This window comes from Anas platyrhynchos, chromosome 3, assembly GCF_047663525.1.
Source record: "Anas platyrhynchos isolate ZD024472 breed Pekin duck chromosome 3, IASCAAS_PekinDuck_T2T, whole genome shotgun sequence".
In the NCBI taxonomy this organism is placed as follows: domain Eukaryota; kingdom Metazoa; phylum Chordata; class Aves; order Anseriformes; family Anatidae; genus Anas; species Anas platyrhynchos.
In genome coordinates this window covers 113178237-113200866 of record NC_092589.1, presented here as the reverse complement: position 1 = coordinate 113200866, position 22630 = coordinate 113178237, and the positions used below count along the sequence as shown (strand labels likewise).

General features: G+C 44.8%; 1 protein-coding gene across 9 annotated transcripts in view; it reads right to left on the bottom strand.

Moving 5' to 3' along the window:
• Positions 1-22630, bottom strand: part of KLHL29 (kelch like family member 29) — a 387462-nt gene that overhangs the window by 29255 nt on the left and 335577 nt on the right. For all 9 annotated transcript variants that reach the window (XM_072036502.1, XM_072036500.1, XM_072036498.1 and 6 more), the window contains 4 exons: positions 18023-18282; positions 6276-6474; positions 3544-3726; positions 664-844 (listed from right to left, as the gene is read on the bottom strand). In XM_072036502.1, coding sequence (XP_071892603.1) covers positions 664-844; positions 3544-3726; positions 6276-6474; positions 18023-18282 — 823 coding nt within the window. The remainder of the gene's footprint in view (positions 1-663; positions 845-3543; positions 3727-6275; positions 6475-18022; positions 18283-22630) is intronic.

Here is a 22630-nt window from a genome sequence, read left to right as displayed (position 1 = left end):
TCCTTCCTTTTTTTAACTTTCATGTGAGAACAGGAAAATTTTTCTATCTGGATTCTCTTGAAAAGGAAAGTTTCCATTCTCTTCCATTTCTATTTAGTCCCTCTCAGACAGGAATTCAAAACTGTTTCCATTTACTGGTTGTTTTATTCTGAACTTGGTAGGTCCCAGCTCCAGGCCAAGAGCACCAAAGGAAGGACCTTCCTTCCAGCCAGGCCAGGGCTGGGTTGCTTTAGCAGATGGGTGCATGTGAGAAACCGACTTTGCTGTTGCTTTTTTCAGTTTAAAAAATATATATATATATATATATATATTTTTTTTTTTGTGTGGTCTGTAAAAACTTCCATCAGTACTAAATTCAAAGGACATTTATTAGTTCATTGTGTAATTTGTGTTAAATGTCCAAAGAAGCTTAATTCCTCCCTTCCCTCCCCTGCACAAACCAACAAACAAACTGGCAGCTTTCATCTTTGGTTTTGAAACAATGGTTTCCACTGAAGCTTTAAAAAAAATCTAATCCTGCATATTTTCCTCCTTTCTTAACTGTTACAAAAGCTTATTTTAACATGTACAGCACATTTGACGTGTCTTTTAAAAGGAGAAGCATCCTTTAACATAGCATGGAGTCAAAGCACCAGCAAGCCACATTTTTTTTTATGTTTTTACCTTTCCACATGGTCAACGTTGCCTGCCACTCCGACCCCTCCAATGGTATATATTTTCCCATCGTACACCAGACTGTTATGTCGACACCTGGGGACTGTCATTCGGGACACGAGGTTCCAGTTATCGAGCAAGGACATGTAACACCAGACATCGGCGAGCGTGACACCCGACTCCATGCCGCCTGGCACCAGCATGCGGCCAAGGGAAAGAAAAGGGGAGAAATATGTGAGCTCCTGGAACGGCAGCAGCTCTGCGCACAGCAATCAAAGCCAGTTACAAAGTAAAAACTCTTCAAATGACATTTGACTAATTAAAATAAATCACCCTCAATACTGAGCATCTGTTCCGATGATGCATATCTGTGTCATTTATTCATGAGTCCCAAAGGCTGTTTTTTTTTTTTTTTATTAGATGACATGAAGAAATCAAGATGTCAGACTATGAGGGACAAGTACGTAAGGGGATAGACCCTTTCCAATGTTCATAAATAACTTCCAGTCTATTAAATTACTGCAACACTTGCAAGAAGGTGTCATGAGGCAGAGACTATCTTGGCTTGCGAGACACAGTCCAGTCTGAAATCTAAATGCTTAACACAGTGATGGATTGAAGCAGCACAAACATGGGCAAAACAAAGCCAGTGCTTGCGTTGTAGGCTTGCTGCCTAATTTTCAGGGACAAATTCCTTATTTATTTTCATTTGCTGATGAAAGGAAGAACCAGATGTACTGCTCTTGTAAAACAATTTCAGATGCTCAAGTGCAATCACAGAATCATAGAATGGTTTGAGTTGGAAGGGGCCTTAAAGATCGTCTGTTCTACCCCCTTGCCATGGGCAGGGACACCCCCACTGGATCAGGTTGCCCAGGGCCTCGTCCAACCTGGCCTTGAACACCTCCAGGGATGGGGTATCCACAGCTTCTCTGTTAAATCTGTTTCAGTGCCTCACCACCCTCATAGTAAAGAATTTCCTCCTTGTATCTAATCTAAACCTACCCTTTTTCAGTTTAAAGCCATTCCTCCTTGTCTTATCTCTGTACCCCCTGACAAAGAGTCCCTCCCCAGCTCTCCTGTAGGCCCCGTTTAGGTACTGAAGGGCTGCTGTAAGGTCTCCCTGAAGCCTTCTCCTAAACTCCCTCAGCCTGTCTTCATAGGAGAGATGCTGTAGCTCTCTGATCATCCTCGTGGCCCTCCTCTGGACTCACTCCAACAGGTCCATGTCCTTTTTGTGTTGCAGACTCCAGAGCTGACCGCAGCACTCCCCGTGGGGTCTCATGAGAGTGGAGCAGAGGGGGAGAATCACCTCCCGTGATCTGTTGGCCACACTGCTTTGGATGCAGCCCAGCATATGGTCGGCTTTCTGAATATTTATATTGGTTTTCTGAAATGTTTATTTTGGTCAGTTTTAAACTTCTGACTGAAGCGTCTAGTGTAGCTACTTAGTGGGTGTCTCGCTATCCCCACTTTGAAGCACAAAGAGGTTAAATGATTTATCTGAGACCACACTAGGAGTCTGTGATGAAGCCAGGAAAAGAAATGAGACTCTCAGTTCTGTGGTTTAATGACAAACCCAGGCTTTCTCCTTCCTTTTTCGCTCTCCAAAACTATGCTATGCAGTGTGGAGTCCAGTACTTGAAGCTTGTGGGGAGTTCATTCCCACTTTTGTTGGTTCCCCTTCCCTTTTTCCTGTTTCTTAATGGTTTAGCAAAACAAAATACCACTGGCAGTCTGCTAAGTTTCCAGCCATGCAGGACTTCCAGCTTTCCTATTTTATCCATTGAATACCATCAGCTCATTCATCCAGATTCAAGGAAAAGAGCTGAAAGAAGTTTTGAATTTAGGATTCAGTGGCTTTTGCCAGCAGGTAAGGCACAGTCTAAAATATCTCTACATATTGTGAAGTGCCTCAGCTAAGAATAACTACAAGTCAGCCTCTCACTAAGAGCTCCATTGAATGCTTTTGCTCCAGCTCCAAAAAGAGCATGGGTGAAAAGCGTCAAGAAAAAATTTCCAATCAATCCTTGGGGCCTCTATGCAGTATTAATGGAATTTAACACCACAGGCAGTGATTTTCTGTGGAAAATGCAGCAAGGGGACTCCATACAGGAAAAGACAACAGCTGTAACCCCTTACTGGTACTGCCTGGTTCATCTGTGCTCCCAGCTCCATCCTCAGCTCGCACACATCGGCACCTCCCTGCCCAGGCTCCTCTCTTCATCAAAAAACCTCCACTCTGCTGCCATCAGTTCAAGCCATCGCCTGGTGGGAATTCCTTTTTGCCTTCCAGCCAAGCAGAGGTACCACAAGACTGTGAATAACCAGACTCTGAGATGCTGCAGGCGCAGAGCAGACAGCTACTTTGGGAGTTAAAGCCTTTTAGGGAGCGTGGTCTCAGTTTCATTGAAACTAAGAAGATTATAGGGCTAGTGACTACTGTCAAAAGAGAGGTTTCAAAAACAAGTACACAAAGTGAATGCTCCTGTAAGCAAATACTGTAAGTGTAGGTCACATATTCAGTAGTTCAGCCTGTCTGTCTCAAATTCCATAACCCACCATTTAGACTCAACTACAGCCAATATTTTAAATTGTGTTACTATGGCACTGAAACCTCTTTGCATGCTTGATGGTTGTCAGACCTCTTTTCTTCACGTTGCAAACGCAAAATATTGCTGTTGACTGCTTTGAGGGAATGCTAACGTGGCAGAGAAATGGAGAATAATGAAAGCAGGGAAATCCCTCGTCCCTTTCCCAACCTCCCCTCCCACTTGTCTGTTATTTTTTTAATTTATTTTCCCCAGAAGCAGCACATCCTTCTTTGTTTGCACTGCCTGTGTTGTAAGGAGGAAACTTTTCTCCCAGCCCAGTGTATTTGCTGCTCACCTGAGAGATAAATGTTGTCTCCAGCGCTGACCACGCTGAAAAACTCCCGATCATAGAAGGGAAGGCTGGCCAAGGGGTACCACTTGTTGTTTTGAGGATTTAAGCAAGTGACTGCTGTTAAAGCTCGTTGATTCATGCCAATCATCTGACGACCCCCAACTAAGACTATCACCTCAGCTACACCTAGGATTCAACAAGCAAAACAGTATTTAAAAAATGTGACATCTCTCAAACAGGCAGGAGCCTATCAAAAATACTCAGCAATCTGGGCAGTTTTAACTTGTTGTATAGATATAGTATAAACTGTCTTAGGCTGTGCAGTTAAACCAGGAAGGGTGAGAAAAAAGGGAGTACGTGTGGGGAGAGTGGTGGGTGAGGAGCAACATGCAAGCATCGTAGGGATAACTGGGGACATAGTTTGTCATCTGGACAAAATTCAAGGGGGAAAGAAACAAAAAAAAATATTCCCTGTAAAGATGCCCATTGACTTCCCCAGTCTTTGGGTGAGACACACACGTATCAAATCTTTGTTCCACTAAAGAAAACGGGAATTTTGTCAAGGCTTGTGACGTCAGTGAGCTTGGCCTTTATCCACGTAAAGGATGTTTGGGCTTTAACCTGAAGGTGTTCTCACACAGCTAGCATCTGCAGATTTAGCCTATAGTGATATTTCTTCATCATGAATTTCCTTCTCCATATGGATAGTTTGACCTACAGCACACAAGGTGTACAGCAAGCCAAATTCTCTGCTGGTATAAACGGACATTTTGCTACCCAAACCTTTTGGACAAAAGTTTTATAATGCAAATCTCGGCATTTTTTCACTTCCACTTTACTCCTAGCCCGGGCTACGCTGAATCTGAGCTGAAACTCTCCCCAGACTTGGCCTTGCAGTGGACTCCAGCGATGGGTCACAGTTTAATTCTCAGGTGTTTTCTGGCTCTAGCCCCAAAGTACTGGGGATAGTTTGGATTCAGTGCTTAGCAGAAGTGTTAACATCTTTCCGTGGCAATTGTAAGCCTTGGTGCAATTTGTTGCCAGGAGGGGTAGGCTCAGAAACAGGTTCATGAGACCATGAGCTGGAAGAAGTTGCCACCTCAGGAGCTGTGCTTGTGGCCAGACCCATTGCTGTGATCTGTTAAGGTGCCCAGTTCAGAGACAAGTGCATGCTGGCAGGGGGGTCAAAAGCCCAGAAGTGAGCCTGCCAGCCAGAGAGATCAGCAGGTGCAGCACTGAGCAATGCTTCTTTACAAGAATGGATTATCATCATTCCTCATTAACTTTTAAAAAATACATATTTGTGTCATTCCAACAAGGTTACTCTCTTACAAGTTATTAAGTGAAAGTGCTGTACGGTTTTAAATAAATATTTCTCGGTAACAAGAGATCATTATTTTTGCGACACACGAGAAAATCTAATCACCTGTGCGAGACATAACTTGATTATAATCAATGACCTCGAGAGAGCGTGCGACATGCTGCAGTGAGTCCACAAAGGGTGTTTAGAGATCCTTTGTGCCTCCATGAATGCCGTTGATATGCAAAATAACATGATTCTATATAATTAGACTCTGACCTAAAAAACTATAATCACCCTCTCTTACCCCGCGAGAATCACTTTTCCCTCATCAACAAGCTTCTGGAAATGGTTCACATTACACCTACAATTTTATATACATAAAATAAGCACTTTTCAAAAATCCCTTCAAACATCACACCATTAGTCGTCTTCAATGAAAGACTTTTTAGGGTAGATTGTTATTGAAAGTCCTCTACACTTCATCCTTCTGAAAGGTGCCTTGATGAGAGTCTCCAGAAGCGGCGAATGATGTAGTCTGATATGCCATCTCGGTGCCACATTAGCATTAGTGGCAGCTTGTGACAGAAAGTTTTTGCCTGGCTTTGTGATTGTACTAAGAAGAGGCAGAAGTATTGGTAGCGCATTAAAACAATTCACTGACTTCATCTGACTCCTGGAAGTAGTTTTGATATGGTATTTGTATCACTGTTCAACAAATATTTAGGATATTTCTAACACTACGTGATACAAGCTCTTCTGGCAAATTGGGCACTTTTTTTTTTTTTTTTTTAACATGTATTTTTCCCAAAAGGAAAATATGTGCATTCCTCAGATGAGAAACTTTTTTTGAAGCATTACGGCTCTCCCTAGCTGCTGGGATTTTTTAAAGGGAATATATCCTGTGTGATCCGTTTGTTTTGGAGGCAGCAAACGGCCTGAACTGGTACCTGCAAGACTGAGGGTATGAAAATAATGTATTTACACAGGGCTGTGAAAGTGAAGCTGTTTTATGAATATTAATCAGCTCCTACCTGCAAGAGGCCGGATGGCAGAGAAGCAAATGTTATCGTTCACCCGTTCCTGCAGCTAGAGAAGTGAGGCACGGAGGGCAGTGGGGGGATGTCAGTGTGCCTCACCGTCTCTGCCAAAGCTAATAATTCATACAAATTAGGCTCCTTTTAAATCTAGTTTCTGGAGTGTACACCTAAACTCCCACGTCTGACCCTTGGGAGAGGCTCCTCGATGCTTGAGCAAAGCAGAAATGAAAAATGGAGCTTGAGATTTCGCCAGGCTCAAACAGGAGAGGGAGTGAAGGGAAGCAGCCAAGGTCTGTGGTGCATCCCTGGGCATGTCCTGGGATGTCCTGGCCATGCCCAGGTGCAGGAATTTGTGGCCCAGTGAGCTGGTGTGGCTGAAGTAAGCTTTGCTTTACCTGCAGAGAGCCTGGGTCGGGTCCTCGGTGTCTGCATCTCCTGTCGGGCGTGCGGCAGCATGTGATAACGCTTGGCTTCATTCACCAGATCCCGGCAGGCCTCCGAAGACTTTATCAACTCCTCGTTGTCAACAACGTTCAGCAGATAGCTGGGATGGATGAAGGGGAGGCGCACCACTGCCAGCAGCTCCGCGGCGTACTGCAAAGAGGGGAGAAAAATCATAGCACACTGAGGCCTTCGTTCAGCCACTCGGCATCTCCGCCTCCTCCATTGCAAACTGTCCCCTGCCACCCAACCTGGAAACACGCTCCCCTTGGAGCTGCCCTCGACACATGAATTTGGCAGCACGCAGTCCTGATGGATTGCCACGGATGCTGCACACGTGTGCCAAGCCGTGCTTGGCAATCGGGTAGGAAGGAGGCGATGCAGCCCTCGGTGATCCCCCACCAAGGCTGGTTTTGGTCCCAGAGGGATTGAAAATAATTCTTGAAAAGGTGGCAACTCCTGTTATATAGCACAGTATGGAGGGGGTTTTGAAATAAAAGCTCGAACTCAGGCTGGATGTAACACCTTATGCACTGGAGACATGTGGTAAAAGTTCAAGTTTTCTGAATTAACCTCGAAATGTGAGAGTGGAAAGCAGTGCAAAAAAAAGAAAAGAGAAAAAAGTTTGGTGTTCTGGATGTGAAACAAAAGCTGGCAAATAGAATAGATTTTAACTATTTTTACTACATCAAGAGACTGAATAATACCATCCAATTTGCTATTTTTTTTTTTTAATTAATAGGGTTTATTTGTTGGTGAAACAAATCACGTACTTGTAGATTTTGGCCAAGTCAGACTCCAGAGGGTGCTATACAAATACTGTCGGTAAGTTTCATCTTCTAAATAAATACGTTAAACCTTGGAGGGCAAAGGACATCCGAGCAAATGAAGCTGTCTGTCACTGAACGTGGCTTAAAGGAGAACAAAACCCCAAGAGAGAAAACTGCAGTTGAAAAACCAAGAGCCCATCCCCAGATTATTCTTTTTATAGGTAATTGCTTATATCACAGCACAAGGCAGAGCACAGCGAGAAGCAGCGTAACGGGAAAACGCGGTCCTTGAGAAGAAAAACACACACACAGAATGCAAGCTAAGGGTGCGCAGCAGGAAACGATAATCTGTGTTAATAGATAGTCACATAACAGCGGCATCCAAAGACCCTGCCTGGGCCTGAGGCCAGGATGCAAATCAATATTCCTGAGGTCCCTGAAACCCATCCTGAGCAACGCTGGGCACCAGCAGCATCTGCTGGCCTGCGGATGCCTCGGGTCTTCCAGAAGCTACTTGGCTCTTGCAATTTTTTAAGCAGCGGGCCTGGCCCTGTCACATGTGAAAGCCAAAGTCACAGCAGGAGCAGCGACAGGGATGGAGAGGGTCACTGTGAGGTGGGAGAGCTGCTGCCAGGCTCCTTCCTGGTGCTGGCCAGGCAGGTGAGGACACAGTGATGTCTGGGACCGCTTCCAGGGCTTCCCTTTTCCCAACCCAAATTGAAAACGCAGGCTTAATTTTGGAAGAAAACAGAGGATTTTTTCTTATAGGGGAAATACACACTGCTTTCCTGCCCGAGAGCTGTGTCAGCCTGGTGTGAGCTCAGTTGACACCAGCACGTAACCACCCGTGGGGAGCTGAACCCTGCTGTGCTGGCAGGGACACGGCAGCAGGGAACCCATCGGGGTCACAGGGTGATTTTAGGTGGGGCACAGGGGATTTAGGCCTAGCCACCCTGCTGCTGCTGGGTGCTAGAGAAGTGATGCAAAAGGCAGGGAAAAACATCAATGCTCCTCTTCTGAAACAAATCCCAGGTGAGCGGAGAGCATCAGCTCCTCGCTGTTACCTCCAGCATGCGCGGCCCGGGCTGTGTAAGGCTTGAGGTCACTGCATCAGCCTCCAAGCCAGGGAAGAAGGGACTCCTCTCTTTTCTTACACTGAAATCCATTTCTCAGGCGCTCAATAGGAGGTGAAACGGCTGCTCTCCTTCCCCAGAGTCACAAATGTCAGGCACTTGGCTGCAGATATTGTAATGTCATTAAGCGGTAACTTGTAGGAGAGGGAGCAGTGGACATATGGCAGTGGGTGGCAAAGCTCTGATTGCAGGAAGCGCTTTTTTTTAAGAAGGTTGGGGGCGTTTAACCTTACAAGGGAGCCGAGACGAAACGTGGAATCGGGACACGGGAATAATGCGGGTAGCGGGTGCATGGGGATGAGCCAGACAACCCCCCGCAGGGAGGTTAATCCCCATCACAGGCTGCTTAGGAAGCAGAAAGAGCTGCGACAGGGCGGTTTAAATAACGTTGTAAAACACACACAACACGCAACCACAGAAGAGCAAGCAACTTCCCTTGGCGCTGTGGGACATCCCAGAGCTGCTCCTCAGGGAGCAGCCGTAACACAAAGACAAAACACAAAGAGTCCTGCTGCTAAATTAGGATGTGTGGTCTGACGGGCACCAGGATGGCCCCAAGTTTGGTTTCAGATCTGGAAGAGAGCAGGGCCGGACCATTCCTTGGGGCTGTGCAGCAGGAATGCCCCCTTTCCCCTGTTTCCTAGAATAAACAGGGCATTACCGCTGCGTTAGCACGGCGAGCTCTTCCTCACACTCACCCACCTTTCTTTAATTAGATAAGTGAGAAAATGTGATACTGTTCTCTCCTTTATTCCCCCTCCCTCCTCCTTTGTCTGAGCTCGTGGCTTATTTTGAAGGAGAATAGTAATTAGAACATGTTGCTTCCTTTCATCAGCTTGAAAGTCAATGTCACATATCAAAACCCAGGTCGCTTTTCACTCTTACGGTTCCCCCCTGCACAAACAGCAAGAAGAAGCTGTGTGTGTGCGTGTGTGCACACACAACCACGTGCAGCTGCGATTCGGGCTCATTGCTGATGGCATTAAGGGTACGTGGTGTTTTTTACCAAGGGATTTGAGGAGTATGTACCATCACACTGTCTCTAGAAGAGAGGAGAGGCTTTTATAAACCAATGGCTTCTCGCACCAGCTCTTTTAAGCACTATAGTCAAGGGTGAATTTCATTTAGCCTCACTGATTTAAGAACATTCAAGTGATTTAGGCAATCAGCAGCCTTTTTCTTTTTGGATTCTCCCTCACGATAGCTTCCTAGCTCTGTTAGCTATGATTGTATTAAATATCCTGCTACTATTATCCTTTTCATTTAAGACTAGAATAAGCACTGTAAAGCATTTCAACCTTCTTACCATCTGTTATTTGCTCTCCATTCTCTCTTGTCTTTCCGGTGTTCCTTACACAGCTACGAAACGTCGACTCTAGCTACTGATGGCGCTATTTTTCATTAAAACAGCAAAATACCTGCTACAGGGAACTTTGCCAAAGTCTGGAGACCACAGCCTCCACTCCTTGGAGTCACAGCTCGTGCCTGCAATGCTGAGGACAGTTTCTTCTCACTACTGCGCTGCAGGTGCTGGCTGGATGAGCAGAAATAGTTCTCAGATCTTGGCTGGGAGTCACTTTCAGCTAGTCTACAACCTGCATTACACACTGGGGTTAAGCACAGAATATTAATGGCCCTTTCTGGGCTAAAACTGGGAGCCATCAGCTCATAGACACAGGAGACCATGCCTCAGGTCCTCTACTATGCAAAATCTAATGAATAGATTGTCTGAAATGCCAGGGAGGTTTTTGAGCAGCTTCAGGACCAGCTTTTCAGCTGATGCAAACCTCAGCATACCTTCTGTTGGACCAAGGGAGCTGCTCAGGGTTTTGCACCAGCAGATCTAGCCTGTAAACTCGCTGCTGAGTGGTGAAGCCCGTCTCCTCTGTGGTCTTGTGCATGGCCAGGGTGATCCTGCATGGACCAGGGCTCCACTGCCACATGAGCAAAGGCTTTTTGGGAAGTCACTGGGGCCTTGGTAGAGCAGTGACTTTGGAGAGATGACCTGTGGCTTCTTAAGGCACCTACGGCACTGATAACAACTTAAGTGGCTGAACAGAAAGCAGTGTCTTCAGCCAGACTGCAAGCACAAATGCGTTTCATAAGAAATGGGAAAGAAAAATCTTAGAGGAGATCTTATCTTCCCCTAATTACCTAACCATTTGGGGTGAGATCCAGCTCTAGATTAAACTCCTAAGTAGGTACATACATGCACGCATTTGCTTGTCAGCTAGACATGTGTAAACACACGTTATAATTAATAGGGATCTAGCCAACACACTCAGCACAGTCCCCAGAGCAACCCGAGCTGACTGAACGCATCACGCACCAGGGGAAGCAGAGAACACCGATGTCCCCTTCTGGTCTAAAACTGCGAGCTATCAGCTCCCGGGAAAGGGATAGCATGCCTCGGACTGTGCCTCGGACCATGCCACATTAAGATGTCTGCAAGGAGATGTCAACCCAAAGTGGAGGGTGATTAATTCACCTGTCTGGTGGGAATTTCTGTGTCCGTTTGCCCTGGGCGCCGTGCTGGGAAGGTCGCAGTTACACTACAAGAAAGCCTCGGTGTTATCACTGGTTGAATGTTAACTGGGAGAAATATAGGATCAATACACTTCGCTATAGCTTGGAGTAGACCTTTAAAGATGTTTAGGCTTTCTCTGATAATCTGTTCATTTTTGTACATGCTGCTACTCCCACCTTGGCAAGGCAGGCCAGGGTTTGACCAAAATGGATTATAAAACAGCTGAATGCTGTTTTTATTCCTTGCTTGGTACTTTGAATGAGGATGTTTACTTTGCTAAACTTTTTGTGGCATTTCTTCTCCTACTAATTACATAGGTACTATGAACACTTGCTTACAAGTGGGCTTTATTCTGCTCTCTTGTAATTCTCAGCTACAAAACCCTCTTCAGTATCACATTAGAAATAATCTTTTTATTCTCCAGTCTCTGATCCAGCGAAACCCTCACAGGTATTCTCCGAAAGGACTCTCTGTGTGCTCCTGCATAGACTTGGGCTACGAGAGCATACAGTTTGTTTTAAAAGGAAATATGTTTACTGCTCCAGAGTCAAATTTCCTGCTCCTTAAGTGTGACACTGGAAAGCTCTCAAGATTTTTAACATTTTTGAAGTAATGCCCGGAGAGGTTAAAATAATGTTTCCCTTATGCCTTATAACTCAGCTGTCTCTCTCGCTTACTGCTCTTCCTACAGAGGTCCCTTTGTGCTGTCTGCCTAAAGAAACACGCTTCAGCCAGAAATACAAATAAAGAGGTTCCATTAGCCACGATGGGGTTTTGCTCCAATAAAGTGTTGTTTCTGCTCTTTATGCATAATCTCAGCCTTTAAAACACTAGAAAGAAGGAATATATTCAGTCCATACAAAAAAAGGTGAGGAGACTTCTGTTGTCCCCCATACAACTGGATTCATCCTCTGACAGCGGGGACCTCCTTGCACCGACAAAGCCATTGGGGACAAACCTGAAGCAGCACCAGCTCCCTGCTGGACAAAACCCCTCCAGGTGTGAAGATATTATCCAAAGGGGCTCTAATTATAAAACAAACAGCATGCCCACCCCGCAGCGGGGTGCTGTGCCTCCGTGCTCCAGTGAGTGTTGGAGCTGTGGCTGCTGAGCCAGAAGATGCTCGAGCGGCTCCAGCCCGGTGCTGTGCCAGATTCCCCTTCTCAGAAAGCCTTTTGGGCTGTGTTTTCGTGGGTTGTGTTTTCATGGGCTGTGTTTTCATGGCTGTGCTGTGCCGATTGGTAATTAGGGTGCTTGCTTTGATGTATCTAACCCTTGGGGATTACACAGGCGCGCTCTGTTTCCAGTAACCCCTCGCACATTCCTGCCTCCAAGGTCACGTCCAAACCCAGCCTAAGCTCTCGGCTGTGCTCAGTATGTATTAATCACCCGTATTGACTTCTTGGAATTGCAGCTTTGCCTTCAGATTAAGCCAAAAAGGCTGGCAGCATGGCAGCTGAGAGCCTCATAATATCATGAGATAAACATGTGGCAAAAAACCTGGTTTGCAGGCGCTGGGCTCACACAGGGACTCAGCAGGGGGACGCCACATGTATAAATCCGATGCCTAGCAAGAAGAAAAGAGCAGCCCCTCTGTCTTCCTGAAATCAGGTTTCAACGTGACATCTTTATGGCAGCACAGCTGACTAAACACTGTAATGTCATCAGTGCCGCATAACGGGAACTGCTGTCCTCTTCTCCAAACTGTTTGCAAAGCAGCACACAGCTAGGTATTTCCAGCAGTAATACAACGAGAGGTTTTTCTTTAAATGCACAGGCAGATATATCATTAATTCACCGCAGTTGGAATTTACCTGATAATAAGGCTTAAACCCCTTCCATTTTTACCATCTCGTTGACTGTCATCTGTCAAACAAACACCCTAAATTCCCCCAAAGGTTTTTATAATGGTCACTGGCATTTGCTGTTCAAACACCTGTATGCACACAGATGCACCACAAAAGCAAGCTGCAATTAAATGGCTGAAGCTTGTAAGATGCTTCCCAAAGCCAAGTAAACTCCTGACACATACAGCCCTACAACACACAAATTCGTGTGCAATAATGCCCTGAAATGCTTCTTGGCTACAGCACAGATTTTGTTTCTGGAGGTTCTTGTGCTGCACAGGGGAACACAACTGGATCTCTGGTGAGGAGCTTTTTGTGTAGGGGTGTTTTTGCAAGGCCACTGCTTCGGCAAGAACTGAAAAGTATTCTGCAAAAATACTGGAAAATAAGTTGGAAAAGTCACAGAAATTAAGAGATAGCGGGGTCTGGGAGAGGGGAGCTCCCCAAAATAATTTAAACTCTTTAGAAATAATTTAGAAAGTTTTCATTCGAGGGTAGCCCTTTAAAAAATTAATGGTTTAGTACAGGAGGAATTTAATGAACTGCAAATTACACCCACACCTTCTTTGTGGGTCTCCTCTGCTTTTTTTATGCTGCTTCTTCCTCCAATGTACTGCGAGGCACATGTTCCTACACTGATTCTGCTCCTGCTGCTCCCTTTTCTTCTCCCTCTCTAAGCCCGTACGGGCTCTGAGTGTGTCTGACTGCCACTAGGAAAAGCTTCATTTAAATCTGAGCTCTTTGAGCAGCCTGTCCCTGTGAAATCACAGTGGTTACCGCTCATCCCTTGCGTTTTTCACTTTCAGAGAAATTGGAGCTTCTTGCACTTTCATTATGGCATCTTTTTGAATTTGTCTGCTCTTCCCACAAATGGATTTCAAAGCATTAGGGTAGTCTGGGCTTTTCAAAGGAGCCTAATTGAACCATAATAGAGTGTTAGTGCCTAATTCACTTAGGCTCCCTTGGAAGCCATGCCATTCATACTTATTCCAGCACTGCTTTCCCGAAGCTTAATGCCCTTAAGTATATTGATTGATCAATTAATTTCCTGTTATGATGAATTTCAGTGATTTGTACGTGCTGGCATCAGGTATCAGCATTTGATCAGATCATTACCTCCCTTTCGCTATAGAGCAGAATCAGGATTGTCCTTTTTCCCTGTCCGATTCTTCACAGTCTGGAACCACATTGGTCTTCTGAATAACTTTGGAGACTCTTTAAAATTTGCATGGTAAATTATGCCACCGTCTTAACACCTTAACTGCAGACCAGGGATCTTCCATTCTCTCTCTCTGTTACCCACCTGCTTCTCCTCTGCAGTTTCTTGCCTCCTAGCTGTCATTCTTTTTAACTGTCAAAATAGAGCTCATTGGCATTTTTAACATTTTTGACATAAATCCTCTTCTCCTTCTCTCCATCGCCTTCCCTTACCCTCGCTGCTACACAGAGTGCTTTCAGGTGGGCTTTGTGTTTGCTCAGACTGATTTGCCTCGTCTCAAATTCATCCCAGTGGTCCCACTGTTGTCACACCCGCCTTGTACCCCTTCCAGGCAACTCCTCTCCTTTGGGCTTCAAACACTCACAGACGTTTATCCCTCTTTAGCTGTCATTAGGCCAAGTCATGCATATTCACATCTTTTAATCTTTTTTTCTCACATCAGTTCCTTCAGTCATTTAATCATTTGTGTTGCTCTTCTCTAAATTACCTCCAATTTGTCTACGCATCTCTGGTTCTCAGGAACCATGAAGATGCTGTTTAGACAAATCTGCCTCAGAGGACACAAGTTCATAGGAAGCTTTTTTCATGCTTTTATGGTGGAGACATTTCATTTTGCTGCTGGACACTGCGATTTCAAAAAAGGGTTTGACAAGTGGGCACGTGATTTTATCCATGCAGAGTGCAACAGAAGATGACTGCCACACAGCCAAGCCTCTGCTTTGTCACTCAGGGCTGCAGCACCTGCCTCTCAGCTTTGTGAGATGCTTGTCCTCTCCTCATGTCTTGGCCTTCCTCAGGGGGTGAAGGAAGCTTTGTGCAAGTGGGCACCTTGTTTTGCCAGGCTTTCTGTTATTAGTAAGCGTGTCGCTACGTTTTTTATGTTTGAGATAAGAGATATAATTTTGGACTTGGAGCAGGAGGTGGGAAAGTTTCCAGCAAGCTTTGGTGTGTCAGTGCTGTGGGCAGGCTGCAAATTGGTGTACATCCAGCACCTTCACATCTTCCCCATCCCATGCTGATACTGGGCACAGCAGCAGCTCTGTGCACCTCCAGGGGTCGTAAATGGTGGTGGAAATACATCTCGTTACATTCTGGATCCTCCCAGCAGCCTGTGCAGGAGGCACCGCTTCCCTCCAGCTTACAGTGTGAGCAAGGGGGGCAGGAGCCTTTGGTGGTGCTGGGATGGCTCAGCCCATGCTGGTTTTCGGGCAGTAAAGCCTCCATTACACAACACTTTTTTTTTTTTGCATGAGTTTGCTGGAGTCGCAATAAGCTTATCAAGGCGATAACTGGTAGGATAAACCCTACAATCTTGTCCATCAGTCAGGAAGGGGAGTAAATAGAAGAACAGTAAATTCAGCTCTCCCAGACGTGTCAGGCGGCTGCAGGCTTTCCACTCGGTGACAAGCAATCAGGAGGAATTCCTGCAACCAGCACTCTGTGTCTGCCGGCACAGGAAATTACCGAAGTATTCAAGACCTCACATCAGAGGCTGCTTCTTTTGGTGAGGCTGATTTGACACAGCCGTGCTACCAGCAGGGCTGGAGGAGCTCCATAAACGTTCCTGTATGAGCTGGCTGTGCTGCTATTTACCACACCTTAGCCTAACACACACGTCATTGCCTGAGCTGCCTCTCCGTCTTATGTAGATGGATCAGGAACCTTTGAAGCTCTGTTAACTCTCTTTGAAACCAGTCCTGGGTGCTGTTTCTTTGTAATGCCACAGAGCACTTTTACAAGCACTGTAAGACTTCACACGAGCACAATTTGCAGCATTAGAAGCTGTCCAGAGTGTAGTTTTTCAACTCGCCTTGCAAAACAAACCCTGATTCCTTCCCTGCCACTGCACTCCAGCCTGATGGTGAAAGATTAACAAAAGCAAAAAGAATCTGATACCTGAAGAAGAGCTTTTAGAAAGGCACAGAAACAGGAGGAGATATAACTCAGTGCACCTCCATGAGACCTTGCACTGCTTGTGCCAGAAGCCTGCCTTTGGGAGACTTGCTGAGCTTGGGAGAAGCTGTGAAAGAGGCACTTAAATCACCTACATAAGAGCTATCAAGAAGAAAAAACCCATAATGCGAGGACAGAGCTTGGCCTGTCTGGTGAAGGCAGACAGGGAGATAGGAAGAAGGTGTGGGCCCTGGAAGCCCAGACCCCGAAAGACTGAACAGCCAGCATGACCTGTAGGAGAGAGAAATAAAACCAGAGCAGGCATCTGAGGAGAGCAGCAGAGCAGGAACAATGTCTTACCCAGGTGGGCTTGGGGCAGTTGCAAATTATGGCTAAAAGTCAAAATATAGAATCACGGCATCACAGCATGGTTTGGGTTGGAAGGGACCTTAAAGCTCATCCATTCCCAACCCCCCTGCCCTGGGCAGGGGCACCTCCCACCAGCCCAGGTTACCCAAAGCCCCATCCAAGCTGGTGGCCCTTGCACACCAACCACAAATTTCCACTCATCATCTCTGTCAGAAATAAGGTTATTTAGATCTGTCTTTCTTCCTATCCGCCCTCAGAGCTATTTGTTTCTGGGTTCTGAAAATGCAGAAGTTGTTATTGCAAAGGTGGTGTTTTTCATGGTAAGTATGAGTTCCTACTTTTAGAAAATAAGTACCTATTTAACTAAGAGCTTTATAATCAAGTGCACAGAGTTAAAAAAAAACAAAAGTGAGAGCTACTGTCTGAAGAAACTAGTTTATTGGTAGAATTGGACATGAAAATAGTTATCTGCTTGGTATCTTTAATATTAATTTATTCAAGACCCTCATCTCTGGATAAATATGAATTAAAAATTAAAAGCCCTTGTAAAGTAATGCATGAAACCAAAGCACCACAGAGAAATTTGGAGAAGCAAATAAAACTGCCATCATAAACTACAAAGGCGCTGCAGAAAAAGGAGAGGAGGGAAGGCAACTTGGAATTGAAACAAAAAAAAGACAAAAACCAACCCAACTGCGAGGCGAAAGCAAGAGAGGAGGGGATGGCAGCAGTGGCAGCAGCGAGAGGCGGGAAAGAGAAACCACCACTTAAAAAAATAAATTCATAACATCACCGCAGCAGGGCACAGAAGGAAATATTTAAACCATCAATTTTGAAAACACAACCCCAGACCGCCTGGTGAGTGACACCTTCTGTTTGCACCAGGCAAACAGACTCCTGCCGCAAGGATCTCGTGCTCCAGCCCCTGGGAATAATCCCCGAGTTTGCATTAGGTTCGGAGCTCAGAGCTGCTCGGAGCTGACTGCTGTCATCAAACTTTAAGCAATCTGGGAAATACTCTGTGTTTTTCAAGGACGGTGAGAGCCAAAAAGTGGTCCATTTCAGTAAATCAATGATGTCGTGTAAATGTTTTAGGCAATAACAATGTTGGGTAATATTAAATGGCATCCCTGGCACGTGCACGAGGTGGATGGGGACCAGCTGTTCCCCAGCACAGGATCCCTGCTTCAGAGGGCAGGAAAGGTGTGGAGAAAACCCCTTTCCAGGACTGGCCAGCAGTTCTGGTCTCCAAAAAGAGAGATTTGGGGTTCAGGCCGCCACCCACACAGACCAACTTACAAGAGCTTTAAGGAATCACCAGGGAAGTCCTCTGGTCCCCAGGACAATTGCCACCATCAAACAGTCTCTGCTTTTAGCACTTGTCTGGAGACAGTGCTGGGTAAAGCAAAACACTTCGTTTCTTGAGGCAAGGGCAGACTGCATAGCAGAGATGGTTGAGGAAATGCTAGCTAATAAATATATAACACCCAAGGGGCTTTCTAAGCAGCCAATAAAAATACAGAATCCTTTTTTATGTACTGAAGTTCCACTCATTCAGTATGTGTCATCAAAAGAAATACTGATTTTCTGATAGATTTTTATTTCCCACTGTTACTAAAATGCATCCTCTTCCTAAAGCAACATCTTACACAACTCTTATCCCTCCTGATTTATCTATGACCAAGCCTGCAGCCAACAACTTGAAGCCCTAACTTTGTACCATGCGTGTCACGAATGAGATTTTGGCTCTAAATGATCAGATATGGGGATCAGATTGTGAAATTACATACATTTTGTGCATAGCCTGTGTTCCTTTTCTCTTTTGTTATCTCAATTGCCCATCGTATCTCCCACTCATCCTCACATTCACGGAGATGGTTTCTATTTTAAAGAAGCATTTACGGGAATGGAGCAGAGTGAGGCTGCTGAGATTATTTTTTTACCTGAGCTCTGATTGCAGCGTCCTTCTTAATCCACTTTATCACTGTTTCATACACCAGCTCCTCTGCTTTGGTGTTCAAGCTGTCGTTGGACATGTAGGAAATGAAGTCGTCTTTTGAGATGTTAAGGATCTCTTCTTGGTTTGCCACCTCTGGGAAAATCTGCAGGGCGTATGCTTTGGCCATGTTGTATAGCTCAGTGCACTGCATGGCTTCAGCCATGGCTAATATTCCTAAACAGTTGCTAGCAGTCAGCTGTTTCTCTAAAAGGAGCAAATAAAAGGCAAGTGAGAATTATTAAATGTAAGATTCACATTTTTTACTGAGATCATGAAAAAAATAAATGCCACGGACAAACCTCCAAAACTAATTAATTTCAGGGACTTAATTAGAAGCGGCACCCTGGATACTTTAGGATTGGGGGCTTAACATGCAAAATCAAAGCCTGTCTAACAACTGAGCTGGGGGTGGGGAGTGAAATAAGCGTTCTGAGTTTGCTTTTCATGTAAACCTTCATAACACACAGGGGAAACCTACTGACATAATACTGTCTTGGGCTTCCCAAGGGATGGGAATCCAGCCAAGAGACTCCTGCTATTTCTACCGCCTACAAGGTTGCTTTAAGAAGCAGCAAAGATGTAAACGCCAGTGCAGACACTTAAGAATAAATGCAAACAGCACTGAGGACATTGGCGAGGATGCTGCAGTCGCTTTATGATAATTTTTGCCCTGTTCAGCTACTAAGCTACTTCAAATAAAAAAAAAAAATCCCCCCCCTTCCTTTTTTTTTCAAAGGAACTTTGTTGCTGCTGAATGTGATGACATCCCTTATGCAAAACACAGATTATACTAACGCCTTCTGTTAAATGTTGTGTAGTGGGTTTCAAAGAAAATCAGGCACAGAGGAGACAGCATTATCTCCTACCCAGCAAACAGAAGTAACAGCACAGTGTGTAGCTTTGCGTTAAAGTGTGCTATACCATACGTTTGACTGTACTTTTTTCCTTTTCAGCTTCTCTGAGGAAAAAAAACACACCAATTTCAGAAACTCATAAGAGGAAATCAGGTTTTTCTCAGCTTTTGTTAACCAAGCTGCTACCAATAGGCAGAATATATTCTTTAAGATATAGGACCAGGAAAAAAAAAAAAGAAAAAGAGAAGGGGAAACAGACTTCAATAGGTCACAAAAGCATCAGTACCAGTGGCAGACTTCTGTGCTGTCAGAAGAAAATTATATCACATTTGGGCAGTGTCACATACTAGTGCACTATTTCTGAGCGCTGGACAGGAATGTTAGATAGCCCCAAACCTCTTCAAGCAAAACTCCTATCAGATTGACTCTGCTGAAAATGCTCAGTGATTTGTCCCTATACTCAGCTTCTGCCTTCATCAGATTTAAAACCTGCACACAGTCCATACGTGGCTTTCATTAAAATGGGATTATGACCTAGTTTGTTGTGTTGGTTTTTTTTCCACCTGTCGTGACTTTAGGACCTTTGTGTGTATGTGTATTTTTTTTTTAGATCTAATTCTTTTTATTTTCTTCTACATATCCACCCATCTTGAAACTAGGCTATCTCACGTTGCATCAGTTGATTGTACTGACTCCAAGGAGCCCATTTCCTCAAGCAGACTGGAGCAGCGGCACTGTTTTCTGTCAGTAGATTTTGTCACTCAAAGGCTGCTCAGAGACAGGCTGCAAACTGATAGCTGAAGCACAAAGCTCCCCAAATTTCTGCTTTTCCAAAAAAGAAACAAAAAATCTCTTCCAGGGCCTTTGGTTCTGTCTGTTGGCACGGTTTCATGTATACATATGGCCGCGGGTAAAATAATCACCTAGCAGAGCTCAAAACCCCCGTCACTGCTTGGCAAACTCCCAAGTCAGAGACAAATCTGACACTGCCCCACCTTATCCCCATAAGGGTTATAATAAAGGAAATAATCAAGTTTGACTCATCATGCAGCCTTTTGCTATCACACAATGGAAAATACCTACAAGCCCTTGCCTTAGAGGGACTGGCTCTGCCTTGAATGGGACAGATTTCCATACCCTCCCCAGCTGAGCCTGTGGGATAGGGCATAAAAAGCACTGGTCATGGTTGATTTATTCTGGTTTTCTTGTGGTCTGGGCATGTTTTCCTAACTCTAACATTGTCATGTTACTGACATGACAGTTGTAGGCAGATCTGTATTGTTCGGGCAGTTCCATGGAGGGAAACACACCCCCCAGTTTCAATCCAGGGCCAAGGCTGATCTCTCTTGACTCCAGCTGGTCCAACAAAGTAATCACAATGCTATCCCTTCAGACTCAGAAATAAACAATTCCAAAAGGCAATTCATATGATAATATTTTGGATTTCCACTTCAGGATGTGCAGAATCGTGCCCTACCAATGCCTGTTGCTCTTCAATGACTACAAAGGGAGTCTGAACGACTGCTTAGATACAAACTTCCACTACATGGTATAGCCCACCTCAAGTGACTGCTTGCAATCTGGGGGCACATCCATCCAATGCAAACATGACAAAGACAGCTAAGGACCAGTTCTGCTCCATCTGTCCCTGAGCCATTCTCCTTTGGCTCCTGGTTTTGTCACAGTGACACTTGACTTGGAATAACACATTTTTGTGGAGTTTCACCTTGAATTTATTCAGAACATGACTTCTGTCTCAACGTTCAAGGACAGTTTGTAAGAGACATGGCTTTATGGACTTGAAGGATATCAGATGTAATCTAGTAGGTTCTCACTGGTTGGAGATGGTGTTGGGTATCCTATTTGTTCCTATCTATGTTGTAATATTGCAGATCAGCAGCCATTACTTTCCACTTGTTACATGTGATTTTGGGGTCCTGTACAGAGTCAGCATGAGAAAATCTGCCAGGCAGACTGCTAAGGCTGCACTTCTTAGAGGGGGGTGAAGGGAAGAGCTGAGATAAAGTCAGAGGTAGGTGGTATGTCGGACTCCAGTAACATTAGAATGGAAGTGCAGTGGTTGACACAAGACCTCTCCGTGCTTAGAGATGGTTTCCAAATGATGACTTTGACACCTGTAAAGTTAGCATAAAACCTGTATTTCCCCGTCATACTCTCTGTATGTTCTGTTGTGGATCTCATTCCTCAGTTATTCCTACTAGTGTCAAAAGCATGTGAAGTCAAATGATAGCTGGAAGACATCTGGATGCATTCACTGTCCCAAAGATTTCAATTCCCCAGTGAGAAGCTTCCTCATTTCTCCTCTCTGGTATCTCCAGAAATGGTTGAGGCTTCAGTTTCCCCAGCACCGGGCAATGTGATTCTCTAGCTGGCTCAAAATTCCCTACCATGAATGAACGAAAATCACCTATAATGCTTTCTTGAATTCATATGTGCCATAAAGGCCTATTCTTCCATTGGGTTTTGACAGCCTTTCATGCAGGTCTCATCACTGGTCTTTTGTTAAGTTTTTCTCATAGCTCCCACTCACATTCTTCGTAAACTTTGTGCCCTTCTCCCAGGAGACTACAAAAAGAAGTCAGAGTTCCTGTTCTTTTCTCTTCTCCTCCATGAATCTAACAGGTTTCACCTATTTTTTCAGACTGAAGGAAGCATAATTTTAGATTTTCAGCAGCAGGCTGAAGCCCAAACTCTCAGTGTGTTCACCCCTGCAATGGGGGTCCCTGCATCCCAGACCCATGCTGAGGATTCTCCTGAAATCTGATTTGAGCCACGACTGTGATGGTAACATCATTTCTTTGTAAAAAAAATATGAAAACTGAAAAAAAAAAAAAAAACAAACGAAAAAGCCCTCAAGTCTTAAGCCATATGGCTGGAGGAAATACCTATGATGTCCTGACCGGTTTGCAAACATTTGCCCAGCTATCATATGGTGCCTGCATGAACTTGTCATCATAAGCTAACACAAAACTGTTGTCATTTCTCATGGTCTAGACAAAAGCAGAGGAGACAGCGTGTGAGGGAGAGAGAGAGAACGTGGCTATAATTAGCCCAGTGAAGTCGGTTGAGGGATCTCTTGTTGAAATGGAACAATTTTCCTGACACATTTGCAGCAGGTTTCCACCGGAAAGTGCAAATAGATGCTGGGTGCCTCTGGCCAGGGCAATGCTGCTGGAGGGGCCCAGGACCAAGCTGCCTGAGCATCACCCAGCTACAGGACCCCAGTGCAGCTTCACAGCTTAAAAAGGATGACCTGAATTTCACCTGAGATGGTGCTATGCTGTGCACAACAGACCTATTAATTAATTTGTTTTTCCACCTCTTTGGGCCACTTTGGACTTCTCTCTGCTACTCTCACAATTTAGACACAGCCATACATAGGAGAGTATCACTGTTTATAGCAGTGAATCCTCCACGAACCCTGGAAAAAATCTATTTTTACCATATTTTGCTTTGTTGGGAGCAGAAGTGGCTGGGATGAAAAGAAAAAAACAGCCACAGTGAAAAAAAAAAAAAAAAAGCCTTTCAGCCTTTCCCTAAATTTTTTACATGGCAAGTGCTATACTGTCTCTGCAGAGTAATTCAGTCACAGCTATAAATAAAAATAAGCAATTACACTCCATGAATTTTCCAAATGAGAATACAAAATTCCAGCGACTCCCCATATATCACTGAAC